A 17,157-nucleotide genomic window follows, 5' to 3' on the forward strand; every position below is an offset into this window, starting at 1 on the left:
TTATTTACCTTTGAAAAAAAAAAAGGATTATAATTGGAGAACAAGCAACACATATATTGTGAATCCCAAACCCCTGTGTTTCTGGTACAAAAATACACACACATATACAGAAAAAGAAAAAAATAATGAAGACAAAGATTGTAGATGCCAACAGAAATCCAGCACAACTCTGCTGCATAGGCTTATTCACTCCATCTGGGCCACAACACATATTCAAATGTGGAATGTCTTCTTGATTTTTAGAAGCAAACTGTTTTAGCTTAGGTCACAGTTTCTCTCATTTATTGCTATTATGTCCTAAATCCCAACAAACAGAAGAAATCCTATTGAAAAATAAAACAATAAGAAATACGTTGCATGTTTCACTTGATACTTTATGTACACACAATATTTATTACGACTAGGAATATAATTCAAGTGCTGTTTATAGTTTGAGCATTATTGCAAGTTATAGTGTTCCTCTGATGCATTAGGCTAACCAGAGCTTTAAACATCCATTTCAATCTTAATGCTTTTCTCTGGATTACAGTCCGTCAGCTGGCTGCACGAGGAGGACCACACATCCACACCTGCATCAGGAGAGTGAGGAGCTTTCTTTATGCCCACAGTAAGAGGAGATGATGCTGTGTAGGTACTAAGAGGGAGAACCGTGGGTTCCATTTTACATCTCTTTGCTTCACTACACAGGTCCAATCGTCCGTCTGTTACGCAACTTTTCCTTTGCTTTTCCGAATCGTTGCCGTGCCCAGAGATTTCAAATTCACTCGGCTCACTTTTAACAGAAAGATGAGGAATGTCTGACTCAGTGCATTTGGGTGAGTTTGGTCTTTTGGACAGATCCAAAGGCGTTTCTCTGTCCTGCGAAGTAAAACCTGTTACTAACTCCAGGGATGGGTTCAGTGAAGATTCAACAGCAGCATTCACACCCAGCAGTTCACTGCTTGACAGTAAAGATGGAGGCCCTTGAGGCAGAGCTTGCATGGCGCCGACTGGTAGTGTCTGAGGGATGCTGGATGGGAGCCGTAGCCCATCGGTTTGTGTTGGACAGACGGGAAGAAAAACAACCAGATTCATACAGGCAGGTGTCTTGTCTTCCAGAGTTAGGGTCCACGTTCCCTCTGACTGTCCGGACTCGGTCGACGCTGTGCTGTGTGGTCTTAGGCTACTGGGACCCTGCTGTTGTGGGTCTTTGTTGGCTACAGAGGTTGTTTTTGCAACTTTCTTTAGAAGTTTCTTTTTCTCTGGAACAGAGCTCTTTGAGGTGTGATGCTTCTTAGGAATACTCTGCAACAAAACACACAAAATCATGAAAAAAACACATCGGGGAGAAACGACTACCTGTTTACCTCAGCATTAAGACTGCTAAAACAAAAGACTTGATGAGAACGCTTGATAAAACTGTTGATAAGATTACAAAGGTAAAAGAAAAGAAGATATTAACTTCTATTAAATTTTCTCGTCCATTTGTGTTCAACAAGGGGGCAACTGAAACACATGTCTGAGTCGGCCTCAGCAGACTCCTCTTAATGTGGAGGAAAAGTTGCTCTAGTCCGAGCCTCTCTTGAATGACCGAGCTCCTTGCTCCTCTCTAAAGGAGTGCCCAGCCACCCTGAGGAGAAAGCTCATTTTAGCCACTTGTATCAGAGATCTAGTTGTTTCTGTCATGACCATACTTCAGGGTAGAAACATAGACCAACCAGTATATCAAGAGCTCTGCCTTTTCGCTCAGCTATTTCTTCACACAACAGTCTGATTCAGAGAACACATCATGACAGTAGCCGCATTGATTCGTCTACCAATCTTCCCCTATGTTGTCCCCACACATGTGATACAAGATCCTTGAACTCCTCCACTTGAGGCAAGAACTCTCCTCCAAAATAAAGGAGGCAAGCCACCATTTTCTCACACTTGGAGGAGCTGATCCTCATCCTAGGTGCTTAAAACTAGGCTGCAAATCGCCACAGTTCTTGTTGTAGGTCTTGGCAGGAGGGAGCCAGGTGACCATGTCCTCAGTCAAAGTTAGCACCTCTCCTCTCCTACTAAAAACACCAAAGCGCAGCTTCCCCCTCTAAAGGATCCAGACAGTTTGCCAGACTTGCTATAAGGCTGACCACGGTCTTTCCAAACTCCTCCCAGTCCCTGCAACCACCCAGGTAGTTGCACCTTTGGCCTTACAATACCTGCATGCTTCCTCTGGAGTACCTCTGCCTAAAAAAGCACTAAAAAAATAAAATAAAAATCCATTCAAAATATATTTCTCTAATTTCTTTGCATATTGATTTGACCAGCTGTTATGGACATCTTGTGACAATTCCATGCTACTTTTAGAAATGTGTTTGATATTTTTTGTTTCTGCATTCATGACTAAGGTTAAATAAAATGCCATGTAGATTTTGCCCTTTTTCCGTTTTAAAAATTATTCTCAACTTCAGCTGTAGAATCTCAAATTAACTTCAGAGATATAAACATCAGTCAGAATATCTGATAAACAATTCAAAGGTTGTACACTTACTGAAGGCGTGGGAGTCTGCCCGCAGGTTTTGAGGTGGATGTCGTAGTTTTGCTGGTGAGGGAAGCCCAGCCCACAGCTCTGACAGAAGCAGGGCGACTGCCCGGCATGACCGCCCATGTGAGACATCAACAGCAATGCAGAGCGGAAGCCCTTTCCGCACTCTGCACACTTCAGCACCCTCTGGTGAGCACCCGCATGCTTCTTCAGCTCGTCTGAAGTGTCAAACCTCTGGCCGCACTCCAAGCAACGGATTTCGTCTATTTTCTGGTTGACTTCCTGATTGCCCCAGCAGCCTGTGTCTTTTTTGTGCCGTTGGAAGTCCTCCTGACTGGAGAACTCTCTCAGGCATGCAACACAGTGGATGCGCTTAGGGTCACACTTATGTTGCCGGTACAGCTTGGCTAGGCGGAAGTGGCAGCGGCAGCGTATGCAGGTGTAAGGCAGCAAACCGAGGTGGGAGAAGCTGTGCTTCAGCAGAATGTTCTTCTTGAGAAAGGTTTCCCCACAGTCGATGCACTTAAAGGTGCGAAGGCACCCCTTTTTCCTGTGTCGTGCCAGGGATTTTTCTGTGCGGAAGCTGCGGCGGCACGTTTCGCATATGATGTTCACCATGCACTTGTGCAACTGCACGTGGTTCTCGCACTCCTTCAGCGAGGCAAACACGCGTTTGCAGAGGTCACACTCGTAAAACTCCTCCTCAAAGTGTGTTCTGGACAGGTGGCGCTTCAGGTCCTCCTGAGAGGTGAAGCCAGTCAGACAGATGCGACACCAGTGCCGCGCCACCTTGGACTTGGCGTGCGTGCGCAGGTGGAGCCGGTAGTTGTAGATCTGACAGAAGCGCTTTCCACATTCGGCGCAGCAGTACGGACGTGCTCCTGTGTGCAGGTTCATGTGGTCCTGGAGCTTAAACTTGGAGGGCAGTTGGAGGCCACAGACACTGCAGCGGTAGTCACCAGAATTACTCTGCTCTGTAGCGGAAATACAAAGAAGAAAGTAGCCGATGTGGTCAGATATAGATTATTAGCCAACAAATCATTCTACCTTTGACCTTAATAGGTCAAGATTTTTATACTCCCCAGTATACTCAGCAGAGGTTCCTGTTGCTTCTTGTCAATTTTCTTTTTTCATGCAGCGTGTAAGAAAACAATTGTGATTGATTTTGAATGGGAGTTTCTAAGCAGAATAATCTAACATTATTTTTTCCTTTTAGGTTGGACATTCGCCCCTTATTTCAGGTGTGTGAAAGCATCAACATTTGAATCAATGCTTCTTTCCAAGCCCTCCTTCAATCAATCCTAAAATGCTTCCTCTGCCATTGTGTTTAATTTCAAGGATGTGATGTAAGGTAGAGATGATTGGACCTTCTATGAGTTCAGCAGCTGAGCTTCTTGCAAAGTATAAATACTTTTCTTGCTCTTGCCACCTTGAGAACAAGAACAAATTTCTTGCTTCTCATGCAGTACGTAACCTGCTGAGGATAGGACGACCTTTGGAAGAAATTTGGGAGCTAGAAAAGCGTTAGATAAACCAGACTGCTCTGAAGATTGCAAACATGTGGCTCATGGAGGTTTTACACCCAATGCATTTTGAGAATCAGTGCCATCAATACATGCAAAGTCTATAAGGGCAGCACGCCAAGACACATGGTGAGGTCCTGCAGCACGTTTAGGGTGTTCAAGCGATGAGCACTTGACAAATGGCAGATGCAAGATTTGAGAAGTCGGAACTTCTGCAGCCAATCAGAGGAGCTGGAGACAGACACTGCATCCACTCCATGATTCTACTCAGTGATCCATCATCCATTCAGAGCTGTCTGAAGCAGAGCATAAAACTGAAAAACTGTGAAAAATGGAATATATATATATATATATATATATAAACAGAGGGCAAGGAGAATCTTTGTTGTTTTATTGTGTAACAAAAGTAATTTCCCTCAGGGATTATTAAAGTATTTCTGATTCTGATTAATGTACAACAAAAATTTATTGTGACTGTTTTCAAGCTTTTGCTGATATAAGCAAGTTTGGTTATTACAAGCAAAAACTAGTAGATTACCTATTCCCAAATATTAAGGAAATCAGGGTGACATAAATGAACAAAGCCCTGGTTTTAAAGAGAGTCTCCTTTTAAACCAGTATTACAGGATCATACATTATTACAACATTCATTTCAGACCTTCCTGTAACCTGGAGGATTTTGGCAGCTTCACTTTAAATGTACAACTTTAACTCCTAAAGGGATAAAGAGCATAAAACTATACAAACAGATTAGGAGCTGAACACAAATCAACAGCTGCATCTCTTAATGATCCTTATGATTAACTGAATGTTATAGCAGTGGCATGTATACAGATTTCAAAATAAAACTGGATATCAGCTCCTGTAATCAAAGACAGAGCAGGGCACCTCTGTTGCACCAGAACTGGAGTGAAACCGTTTTGTTTTTAAACCTGTTTAGACCTGCCCTCTCCTGGAAGGCTGAGGAGCTTCAGCTGCATCTATCCAGCCTTACCGTTGCTTAAATCCTCCTCGTCCTCTTCATCTTCCTCCTCATCAAAGTCGTCTTCCTCAAACACCTCGGACACATCGCTGTCCTCCGACTCATCGTCCCCCTCCTGCTGATCCCCCTGTGGTGGATAAACTCCATCTTTCCCCACCTCAGTGCCCGTGGATTCAGTGGATCCTGGTGGAGGGTCGCCGGTCCCGTTAACGGCTTTGGCTCCGTTTCTGAGCCTCCCCCTCTGCTTCACGGCTGCCATGGAAACAGCCGAGCGTAGCAGAGACTTATCTGATCGGATTCGTCCCGATGAGGAGTTCTCCTCAGAGGTAACATCTAGAAATCCCGATTCTACCAGCAGGGTGTCACGCGTGGAGTCGGTGGACATAGCTGCGGAGAGAGACATTTGATTATTCATTATAAACAAAGGGCGGGTTATTTTTAATTTAACTCACGAGTTTGTATCTAATCTCACATTTAATGCGATTTATCTGGGTGTAGACGCCTCGGGCGCTTACTGGTTATAATGCTGGTTTTATTTTCGACGGAAATTCCTGTTTGACACACCTTTCTGCTCACCTGGCAGCTTGTTGACAACCGTTACCCGCGATGCTCGCTCTCTGTAAACCACCGCAAATCACACACGAACCGTAGAGGCTGGAAAAGCAGAAAACAATGAGGCGAACCGACATAAAACCGAAGCGATCACAACTAATGAGGCTGCAGGCTGCTCTCACCTGGCTCCATGAGAAACCGCGACCAGAACAACAAAGGCGAGCGAAGCAGAAACAGAGGAAAGCTGTCAGGGCGCCCTCTGGTGCACCTGGTGGCATGGAGTGGTATTACAGTTAATTTAAGCAACCGAGATCTGTCATGCCTCAAAGGAATTTTAACACAGTAATAGTCTCGTACAAGGGCGTAGGTTTGATTTGAACTTTGGTAGGGACACTATTGGTCTGATATCATTGGTGCTTTGCAAAAATATGCTCTGCATGCTCGTTTTTTATGCCTGACGTGAAAATCAGGGTGTATTTCATTTAAATTTAAATTTCTTGCTACATTAATACAAATTGTATAAGCACTACACACACTAGATGCTGTTTATCAATGTTTGAAGCATTACTGGCTCTAATGATTGTGGAATTAGGACCATTTTCCAGTTTGAAAAGGTTTGCATTTGAAATTACCAGCAACTAAGACAGTAGGTAAATCTGTGCCTATTTAACCAAAAACAGTCTAAATAGGGCTGCTTAGTGGGGCAGTGGGTAACACTGCTGCCTTGCAGCAAGAAGGTCCTGCGTTCAATTCAGGGCCCAGGGTCTTTTTGCATGGAGTTTGTGGGTTCTCTCTGGGTACTCCAGCTTCATATCCACCATCAATAATGATAACCTCTACCTTAAATTAAAAAAAAGTTTAAATAATCCCACTCTTAAAAATATATATAAAAAAAGCTTTCAATTGTAAAATTATAACACTGTCTATCACCTACTAGGGTTGCTCAGTGGCGCAGTGGGTAGCACTGCTGCAATCCCTGGGGTCTTTCTGCATGGAGTTTGCATGTTCTCCCTGAGCATGCGTGGGTTCTCTCTGGGTGCTCCGGCTTCCTCCCACAGTCAAAAAACACGACTGTTAGGTTAAATGGCTTCTCCGAATTTCCCTTAGGTGTGAGTGTGTGCATGAATGGTTGTGTGTCTCTGTGTTGCCCTGCGATGGCAACTACGATGTCCAGGGTGTACCCCGCCTCTCGCCCATTGACAGCTGGAGATAGGCACTAGCACCCCTCGTGACCCCACTTGGGATTAAGCGTGTTAGAAGATGGATGGATGGATTTATATATAATTGTGCAGAGATAAACAAAGGTAAAAACCACTCTTATCTTTTAAATGTTCTCTTTGTATCATTAAACAAAGCAAAATAATAGATTTAAGGGATGCCGAATGAATTTATTTTATTTACATGAGCTCTGGAACTGACACTGAGCATTTAGAACATTCACTCTTCAAGTTGTACATCTAGGCTGTAGTTACTCTGTTTAACCCACTTCAAGTATTTTATTTAGGGCTGAAACAATTAATCAGATTAATCAATTAATCAAATAATATCAACAAATTTAGTAATCGATTAATCGTTAACTGGAGTATAGAGACTCTAAAACATGTCTTAAGCTCACAGTGTGACCCACCTAGAGCAGGAATTATAACAAAGTTGTAAAAAAAAATATACATATATATACATTTTGCATTTTAGATAAAAAAATGTTTTTGTCTGTCAATATTCTCCATCCAGAAGTCCTCTACTGCTGCAACAACACTGTATTGTAAGTTATAAACATGTTATTCACAACTAATTGTTAGTAGGGACAAGTAGGTCGGTCCAAAATTTTGGTAGGGACATGTCCCTATGGTCCCTATGCAAACCTACGCCCATGGTATCATATACAGTCATTGGAAATAATGCAGCTGTTAAAATAAAAAAAATCAGGCTTTAAATTTAGGTCCAAAAAAATACTATTATATCTTTTGGGGATTTTATGCGATAGAAGAATGGAAGAGAATCCTGCATGTCTACGTCCAACAGTGGGAACATTTTCTGTGAAAAACAAACATATTTTTATTTCACTAAACAAGTATAAAAATGCTAATCCAACACAGGAATGAAAGATTCAAACAGATTGCCAACAAAATGCCTTTTGTGGCAATTACAGCTTCAAGATGCCTCAGCTTGGCTTTTGCCATCAACACTTTTGATCTTAGAGTTAAGCCTGTTTTTCAGTACTTAGTCTTGTTTCTTCTTAGTCATGGCCTCAGTTTTGAAAGCTTGGAATACTGTTTAATGATCCAATCCTGCAATAAAACACCCCATAAAGGTTAAGAATGGCTAGAAAAGGCTGTTCCAGCAAAAAAAATCTGTGAGAATACTAATCTGCTTAATGAGAGCACCAGAAGACACCCTTGAAACTCAAAAAAGGAGAAAACTGTACAATAATTAGTTGAGAACACAACTAACAGTTGGAGGCAGAAAAATGCAGATGCCGAAAAAAAGGAAAGATTATTAAAATATAACCAAAATGAATCTGTAATTTAGAAGTGTTAAACTGAATACATTTACTGACATATAAAATAAAATGACTATAAATGGTTACATTTAATAAGCAGAGAATAAATAACCATATAGATCTTTACAAATTTACTATTAATTACTAATGAGTAGTAACACTTATCTTGGCTAAAATAATATCAGCATGCATGCTCTCATTATCATGCCCTAACTCATAACTGGCTGAATGATGGTGTCAGAATATTTGGACCCAGATTATTTCAAAAATACTTTGACTGGCATCTTCTTTATAATTGTCAATCAGAAGCATCAAGATGCATACAAGTCAACTTGGGTCAGAAAATCAATTCAACAGATAAACAAGTGGAAACTGACATGTAAATTGTTTGCAGCATCTTTGACATTGCTTTGTTTAGATAATCCACAAATACAAGAAAACGAATCCAACAATGGAGAAAAACACTCAATTATTACATAGGAGGCAGTGGATATGACAGCAAAGTATGATCCAGGTTTTTTTACTCATTGAGCAGTGGATGATTGATCTATTGTCAAATATAGAGATTAAGGTCATTCAAAGGAATGTTAGTCCTTTGCATTTTCATCTAAATAATTTAATAGAAATCTAATATACTAAAAGAAAAAAGAACATTATGAAGAAAAAAAAAACTTGATAACATTAACCCAGAAAAGTGCGTACTAGTTAGAGTTTGATCAGTTGGTCTGAAATGGGCTAATAAAACCAATCCGGGCAAAATCCTCGAATTACACCAGAAAAAAACAAAAGATTAACCTGATGATAATCTAGATGGATAAATAGGACTTTAACATGTGTGAGTGGACTAAAAGTCCTGTTTTAACCACTTATTGTAGAAATTTCTGTATCTGTAATGACTGAAATAACTAGTCCAGGTTTGACTGTCCATAATAATGGGTTTTAAATCCATCAAATCAAACTTTTTACTTTTCATACATGCAACACTTTTGATTGCATTTATTACAGAAGTTAATATGAAAATAATGCCATAGGGCTTTTTATTATTACAAAAATCACTTCTAATTAGAGTAAAATCATTAATCTAAAGCTTAAATATGCTTAATATCTAATATTTGAACTAGCAACAGCTAAACATGATCGTATCATCAAAAGAAACACTAAAATGACTTCAGTTTGAACTCAGTTGTAAATCAGAATCCAAATGCACATCATCAATATTGTATCACTCAGTACCAGCAGAAGCCATTTCCATGTGATGCAATTTAAGTTTTTTTTGTGTGTGTGGAAAAAAAAAGGCTTTTATTAACTCAAAGCTCTTGTTCAATTAGAAATCTTTTAAAAAATTGGTTTTACTTTTTTTGTCCAGACTACAAATCTTCCAAAGGTGTTTAAGTTTCATCATTAGCATCTGGAAGCTACTTCTCCACTTAAACCCCAATAGAAGCAGCCGTCTATAGAGATGCCTCCAACTATGTAGTAATTGCACTTCATTTGAAGATTTTTTCTTTTTCTCTTTTAATCAGCCGTACTTTAGAACAGAAAAAGTAAGACACAAATCTAAGCGTTTCATTGGTGGCTTCCCTTTGGGACAGCCTGTTTATTATATTTCTGCAGTGTCCAGACACAGTGAGGAGACACCAAGTTAATAACATGATATACACAGTTTCTTAAGGGAATCTAGCACTTTTAAGACAAGAAATATTACTTAAGAAGTAAAAAAAAAACAATGTAGAAATTTTCAGTAAAAGAAAAAATCTGGATTACAAAGGATATTTTCTGCCTGCAAACCTTCCGGATTAGATCTGGAGGGTTTGTCTACCATTCCTTCCTGGTGAAACGGAAGAGTCAAAATTAAAATGGAAACTGTACATAACACATTACTTTTAACAATCTGTCAGATGTTCAGACATTATCTCTACAAGGCATCTAATTAATTATTTAAAGTATGTATTTATATCTGTTGGGGAGGGCATCAAGAATAAAAAAAAGAAATATTACAAACCAAAACTCTCACAAAGTGAGTAAATCAAATGAAAATACCAAATAAATTCAAAGAACACACTTTAAACTAAAATAAAAATAATTCAAAAAGTGGATAAAACTTTTTTTTTTAATACAACTGAACTGTTTTAATGACAAACAGGGCAACAGATGCTTAAAACCTGGTTAGTCAACTTATGAGATGTGTCATAATTGAGCAGCTCCTGAACACTCAGCTAAAAATAATAACCGACTAAAACCTGATGCTGCAAACCGCTACTAGTTCATTTAAAACATCATCTTGAAACTGATGTTGCCCAAATTTAAAAGAAAGGGAAAAATTCAGGACTAATTGACTGAAAAACCACATTTCCCACAGGATACAGCCCGCCTAAATTATCTATTGGCGCCTGACTTTTCAGGCATCTCGTCCAGGTGGATTTTCTGGTGAGCCTGCAAGGAGCGCATCCGGCTGAAGCTCTTCCCGCAGGTGGGACAGGCTAAACGGCCGACGGCGTGAGCCCGCGACATGTGGGCTTCCAGCTGTTCAGGACGGGCAAAGCTCTCTTCACATTCTTCACAAGGATGGGCTTTCCGTGGGGTGTGTTTCTCCTTCTTGTGCGCACGGAGCTGACTCAAGCCGGGGAACGTGAGGTCACAATCTGTACAGGGGATCTGAAGGACCGGTTCTTCTTTTGGTTTCTTCTCCTTTGCTGCATCCTGACCGTCATCCTCTGAACCTTTTTTATCTTCTGCTTCCGACGCTGCTGCTTTAGAAGGACGGCCACGCTTCGCGCCGCCTGCTTTTCCTTTGTCTTCTCCCGTTGCAGCCTCGGCTGTGCCGCCTGCCTTCATTGCTGCTTCTGAAACTTCGTCTTCTTCCTTCTTTTTCCGCTTTCCCTTTTTCTCAGAACCCGCTGGGTCTTCAGCTTTGGCGGGGCGGCCCCGTTTCTTGATGGGGGAAGCACTGCCGTTGCACTGTTGGCCTTCGGGGTACTTTTCCTGGTGTGCCTGCAGCTCCGACTCGGCTTCAAATCCCTGCCCGCACTTCTTACAGCGATGTGGTTTTGATGGATCCTCTGGATGTTCTGCACTCTCATCTGGGCGCGGATGCTGGGTCAGGCGGTGGGCACGCAGGAGTCCAGGACTACGAAAGCCTTGGCCACAATCTTTACAGAACAGCAGTTTCTCTCGACACATCTGTCTTCTGTGAGTCGTGACCTAGAAAGGATCAAATTAGAAACATTTTAATTCTGAGCGTAATTTCTATATGTTTTATCACGTCATAACCACAAGCTTCAGTGTGTTTAGAAGTGTTTTTGCCCACAGACCTAAGCCTGACTTTATTGGAGAAGGCTGGGGTTGTTTAAAAATAAGTTATTAACACTGAAGGCGAAAATCTAAACAAAATAGAAGGAATTCTTCTGTTGAACAAAGGATAATCATTTATTCATTATTATTTAACATTTTGTGCATTGCAGCTGTTCTTTTTTTTTAAGCAGATCTGCTTAAGGCAGGGAAATTGTAAATGTTTTGCAATAAACTAACAAGCTAACTTTTAAAGATTGCAGGTTACAGCTTCGGTTTTACCAGAGTTTAGATAAATATGCAAAAAAATCAGTTTCTGAATCAAAATATTATTGTATATGAACTATTTAGGCTCATTGGGTCGTGTTTGTGAGAACATTTTTTTTCGTATCTAAAACGGACACGGACAAGTGATGTCACGTCGGGGAGTTGGCTAAGCTTTGCAGCACTTAACGCTGACCTGGTGACCTTCCCACTTTCTCTACTCTTGCGTCCTGTCTGCCTACTTTCAAAAATAACTGATGAGAACAAGCATGTTGCTATGTTTGCAAACGGGTAAGCTTGAAACTTTGAAAAGTTTACGAAAACTCATCGAAGGCCTGATAAATATAGGATTATTGTGGAGGCTTTTTTTGTTCATGAGGCGTCATGAAGCATTTAAACACATTTGCAAACTATATTGATATTGCATCGCTACTGTGTCACTGTAATACTGACACCTGCTGGACATTTAAAATCCCTACATGCAGCCCCTTTGACAGACTAAACTGACCCCGATTTGATGACCTATAATATGATTTAAGCCTTTGTTTGCTATAATGTATTATTTCATATTTATAGTTCGAATTGAAAATATCTTTGATACTTTTTAGATGCAATCCATAAATGTGAACATACAATAGGAAATTTAAGTGAACATGTGAATAAAGATGTTTGTGGACTAGGATTTATTAAAATTTTTTTTAACATAATTGATAAGGAGTTAGTGAATTTGGGAAAAATTAAGAGAGGGGGAAAAAGGGAAAACCACAGAGAGCAATCTCCAGCTTCTTCAAGAGCAATCGGGCAATTAATGTTGTGACTTGCATAAACTTTTGTTAAAGATGAACAACATTGAATTAGAAATCACTGATTTCAACCTGGAATTACTGGGAATCTCCAGCATTCATTTAAAGTAGGGTATCAATGTAGAACTCTTATTTTCCTTCTTATTGTTATTTCAATATGTACTGGATACATTTTTTTGTGTGTTTGAAAGAATTTAATTCCAACTCTGACAGTTAAGAATTCCAAGAACAGCAGGGATTATAATCCAAATTAGCCACTCCGTGTCTATTGTTCCCTACCAGGAAGGACAATTGTCATTTCACCCTATGAAACTTGCGTCACTGCACAAAGCCTGAAGTCATGGTACACCAAGGTTTACACCCTATGAAATATTCCTAGCTAAAAGCCTGGACGTAATTCTAAGAGATTTTGCATGGCGATCCAGAACTTGAAAACAGAACACAGGGCAAAATCTCTAGTGGTAAACAGTGAGAAACACCAGCCACTGTTAGGACCATTCCTGCTGCTTTTCTCTTCATTTTAAGTTTTACTCCAGCATTCATATTGATCCCAATCAGACATCTTCTTAGCTAGTGCGTGAGGGATCTCCTGTTTATTGAGCCGACTCCTCCTGTAAGATTGACATCGGGACTGGAATTCCAGTGGTATCTCAGTTCCTCTGACGGAACACGTTTCACACAGTCATTGTAGCTCCGACAGCAGCTATGTGACCTCACAACACTTTCTTACCGCTAAATCCATATATCAGGTTCCATGAGCATAACGTACAGAAAGTAGCCTCAGTTTATTTGCACTATCTACCATATGGCTTGCTATTTACTGCCGCCTCTCTGCCATCTTGGCTGCAGCATGATCTTGTAATTAATCATCAACTAAATCGTCCCCCAAATTAAAGAAAAAATGAATTAACATAAAAAGTTAATGAAATTATTGATGTGTTTCTCCATTGGATTAAATGCCATTGAAACCCATTTATGTTTGTAAGTTTGGAAAAAAAAAATCAGGGGATAATAATATGGGATAATTTACTTTTTTAAACAGGAACCTCCTTTCAAATGTTGTCGACTATCAAGTTGAGGAGAGTGATTTTAAATTAAGTTTCTTACCTCAGAGAACGTTTTGAAGCTCTCCTTGCAGTAAGCACATTTAAAAGGCTTGTCATCATTGCTGTGCGTCGGCTGATGCTGCGTTAGTTCCTCAGACGAATGAAAGGTGCGGTCACACACGTAGCACGTAAACAGCGTGTTGCCCTGAGTAGAGAAAACATACAAAACAACTTAACTTCCTTTCATTCCCCACAGACAAACAAATATGTTCCTAAATAGATTGAAAAAAAGATTCAACTTGAATAAAATGTATAATAGAATTCAAAGTTTCAAACACTGGCAAATATAAACTCAAATTTACATTTCAAAAGAGCTTCAAATAAATGACAAACCAATGAGACCATCTGCCTTTCTCATTCAAAAGCAATTATGATAAATACATCATTTTCCTTTTAGTTATTAAAAAAAAAATCAATGTCATAACAATAATGAATTATACAGCGGTTATGTTATACTTTTTTTTTTTATTTTTCAACAAAAACATAGAAAAATCACTTAAAGGTGCAGTAGGAGATATTTTCTGATGCATTTCTTTACCATGTGGCCTAAAGATCTCCCCACAGCTGCTTAGCAAGCAGTGAAATAGAAGGTCTGGAAGTGAAACTAAATAAATGGTCCCAGCTACAGTCAGAAATCAATGAGTAACCTCAACCAATCACAAAAAACGGTCCGTTCTACAACAACAGTCTCTGGCCAGGTTGCTTCCTCCGACTTCCCCCGAGTTTGAGGAGAGCAGGCGCAATATTATTATTAAACTCGTAGGAGCAAAAGAAATTACGATTAATTCAACGTGACCTAATTAAAAACTCACCATCAATGTTTCTGCCAAAAACATTTATTTTCATTGTAAGTCTTTGTTATAGGGATAATTGGGATCATACAAAATTAGTTTGTTCCCTACTTCCAAATTCAGCATCTCCTCATCAATGCCTGCAACAAGAAGTTGTAAGATGTACTCTTGAAAGTTGTTGTGACTGGATTTGATTAAACTTTTAAGCCTCTCTGTATAAAATAAATATTTTGATTGAGATGCATAATTTGCTCCCTAGTATGCTGAAATACCAATAGTTTACATCCAATAATTTAAATAAATGGTCTTAGTTTTGGGAATATATAAGAATTATGCTCTTATTTCCAGTTACTGATCTGTTGTTACCATATTTTAATTTGACAAACCAGATCTTCTTGCCGGTCTTTTTCCTGTTAGGTGCAATTACAATAGCGGATCCTAACCTGGCCGGACCGGAGCAAAAAAGTAGCTCGGCTCCATATTTTGACGGTGAAAGATGGAGAAGCGGTACATGGACGGTGATGTGTGGAGGAGTAGCGGTGGATGTGGAACAGTTCTCCTCGATTAACATGACTTCACAAGTGCTCCGAATGACGTACGTAAGCGGAGCGGTGACAGAGGATGTGGAATTTGGGGGTCAATCACACGTACCTGCTGAAGCTGCTGTTTGTACTCCTCCCTGTGACTCTTCTTCATGTGTCTCTCCTTTGCTTTGGCATTGCAGAAGGTAATGAAGCACTGGAAGCACTGCAGGTTCTCATGCTGGTCTGAAAGAGAACAGAGACGAGATTAGGGTTGTGTTTGTGCTTAAAAACTCAGATTAAACTGCGCCTCTTTACTTACAGGGCTGGATGGAGGGAGCAGGAGGTCCATTCTGAATGCTGGGTTTGTATGGCTCTGCTGGCTTTTGAGGGGGAGCTTCTGGTGGCGGATCTGGCAACCCCCTTCCCATCACTATCTCCTCTATGTTCAAAATGTCTGAGTCCATCCTACTGCTGCGATACAACCTTTCTGGGTTAAAATAACATAAAAAGAAATAAATATTTTAAAAAAAATAAATAAGCTGACTTACATTATCACGATATTAACTGTAAGATAAGTTTTGAATATAAAAAAAACGGCAAAATAATTAAATTGAGATTATATTAATCAATTAAAACCCAAAATAATAAGTCTAAAAAGATTCTAAAACACTTATAATCCAATATTTAGCATCAAAATCGGACTGCCTGTGAGTTGTACCTGACGTTGAACGTAAGGCTAAGGCCACGCGCTATGCTAGCTAGCTAGCTTCATGCAGCTGTACCGTTCTGTTATATATAGAAACGTATGTTTTCAAATATTTCCTATTATATCCTAGCTATTAAAATGATTCAGCTCGTTCATCGGTTAACTTCGCTTTAACGTGAGCTGTCTGATTTAAGCTCATGATGGAAACAAAGTGGTATGACTAGTTGAGCGGGTTAACGGCAGCTAGTTAATGCTAACGCTACTTCTGCCATTCAAAAAAAAGAACCGCAGACTTCGCGTCCATCCGAGCGCTGAGTTTCTACTTATGTTTACACGCCGATTACACGCAAATCGCCATTTGGAAGCATAATATTAGAATACAGCGAAGTTATACAAATATATGAACAAGATAATTATGCTAAAAACAACAGGACGTTACCTCGAGCCGCTCTTTCAGGCTAGTTTGAGTTGACCCTAGAATTACAGGAGATAGATCGCGCACTTCCTGCTGAGGCTTGTCGGTGGTGATGGGGACAGTCAAGATGGCCGCCGCCCAGACCCTTCAATGTGGTCACTGTTTGATTACTAATAAATAAATCCTCAAAACACAAATGAGTGGAAAGTTCCGGTTTATATAGCTTTAGGCCGTTTTTTCTATGCCTGTAGAGACCAAATTGGATCGCACATCACTGATTTAAAACAAATACATATTTTGTGCAGAGCAGCAGTAAATTCCTTCTATATATATTCTATTAAAACATATTAGTGTAGCTACTATACTGAATTGTAAATGGAACAAATGCACAAGGAAATATGTTTTGCCTAGATTTTGGGAAAACTGCAAATTTACACAAATTTGTCTCTATGTTATGCTTATCTATGGCTGATCTGAGTCACGTGACCAAACAAATAAAAAAGTAGGGTTATTTGATTTTTTTAAAATTTATATGCAAAACTATCAATACACAGTACTGCTTACATTTATTTTTCAGATAGTTTAGATGATTGCTGATGCTTACAAATAATTTAAACTTTAAAGTAAAATGTTGGGTTGACTTGTTTTGAATTTTTACAATGGCAACAAGTGTCTTTTTTATGTATATTGTAAAACAAGAGCAACTTTCTTGTCCTGTCATATTTTTACGGAAGACGAATAGGGCCACTGAAGGAAAAAAAAAGTAAACTGATTTTTAAATATTTCAGTTTAATATGGGGAAAAAAGTCTGATTTTAATTCTGATTTTAATCTCAGAATTTTGGATCTAAATGTAGATGGGCAAAATGAAGGAAGAGATGTGGGAGCACTCAGCTACACTGACAAAGACATGAGTTATTTGGAAAGAACAGTAAAACATTGGTGGAAAATCAGTGGAATTAGGCGACTTTTTAAGTGCCCAATGGGTCCCTGGTGATGCCATTTCATTCATGGAAGAGCAGAAGGTGATTAAAACAAGAGAGCTGGTTTAGTCTCTAAAACAGACATGGCTACGGCTTGATGCTAAAATGTTTGTAAGTGATCAGAATTCAGTCAGAATTCAAAGATTATAGTCAGAATTCTGAGATTATAGTCATAATTCTGAATTTTTTCTCAGAATTCTAACTTTTTTTCTCAG

At 39.6% G+C, this 17,157-nt stretch overlaps 2 protein-coding genes across 7 annotated transcripts; both read right to left on the minus strand.

Moving 5' to 3' along the window:
- Window positions 1-5,804, minus strand: LOC107091646 (zinc finger protein 628-like). Of its 5 annotated transcripts, none has more exons than XM_015385693.1 (5): window positions 5,746-5,804; window positions 5,588-5,665; window positions 5,024-5,398; window positions 2,513-3,480; window positions 1-1,284 (listed from the first exon to the last, which is right to left on the minus strand). In XM_015385693.1, exons 3-5 carry the CDS (start codon window positions 5,394-5,396, stop codon window positions 487-489), a joined length of 2,139 nt encoding a protein of 712 aa, XP_015241179.1. In that variant the 5' UTR covers window positions 5,397-5,398; window positions 5,588-5,665; window positions 5,746-5,804; the 3' UTR covers window positions 1-486. The 5 variants fall into 5 exon arrangements, with proteins under 5 accessions (XP_015241179.1, XP_015241177.1, XP_015241180.1 ...); XM_015385691.1 differs by having other exon boundaries at window positions 5,576-5,665; window positions 5,746-5,796; XM_015385694.1 differs by lacking the exon at window positions 5,746-5,804 and having other exon boundaries at window positions 5,588-5,739.
- A 4,361-nt stretch (window positions 5,805-10,165) lies between these two features.
- On the minus strand, window positions 10,166-16,132 carry LOC107091668 (zinc finger protein 574-like). Of its 2 annotated transcripts, none has more exons than XM_015385730.1 (5): window positions 15,985-16,132; window positions 15,159-15,326; window positions 14,967-15,082; window positions 13,526-13,669; window positions 10,166-11,264 (listed from the first exon to the last, which is right to left on the minus strand). In XM_015385730.1, the coding sequence occupies exons 2-5, from the start codon at window positions 15,301-15,303 to the stop codon at window positions 10,440-10,442; spliced, it is 1,230 nt and encodes a 409-aa protein (XP_015241216.1). In that variant the 5' UTR covers window positions 15,304-15,326; window positions 15,985-16,132; the 3' UTR covers window positions 10,166-10,439. The 2 variants fall into 2 exon arrangements, with proteins under 2 accessions (XP_015241216.1, XP_015241217.1); XM_015385731.1 differs by having other exon boundaries at window positions 15,159-15,322; window positions 15,985-16,009.
- Window positions 16,133-17,157: the final 1,025 nt, after the last annotated feature.

Source organism: Cyprinodon variegatus, unplaced genomic scaffold (genome assembly GCF_000732505.1).
Source record: "Cyprinodon variegatus isolate N-32 unplaced genomic scaffold, C_variegatus-1.0 Scaffold346, whole genome shotgun sequence".
NCBI lineage: Eukaryota > Metazoa > Chordata > Actinopteri > Cyprinodontiformes > Cyprinodontidae > Cyprinodon > Cyprinodon variegatus.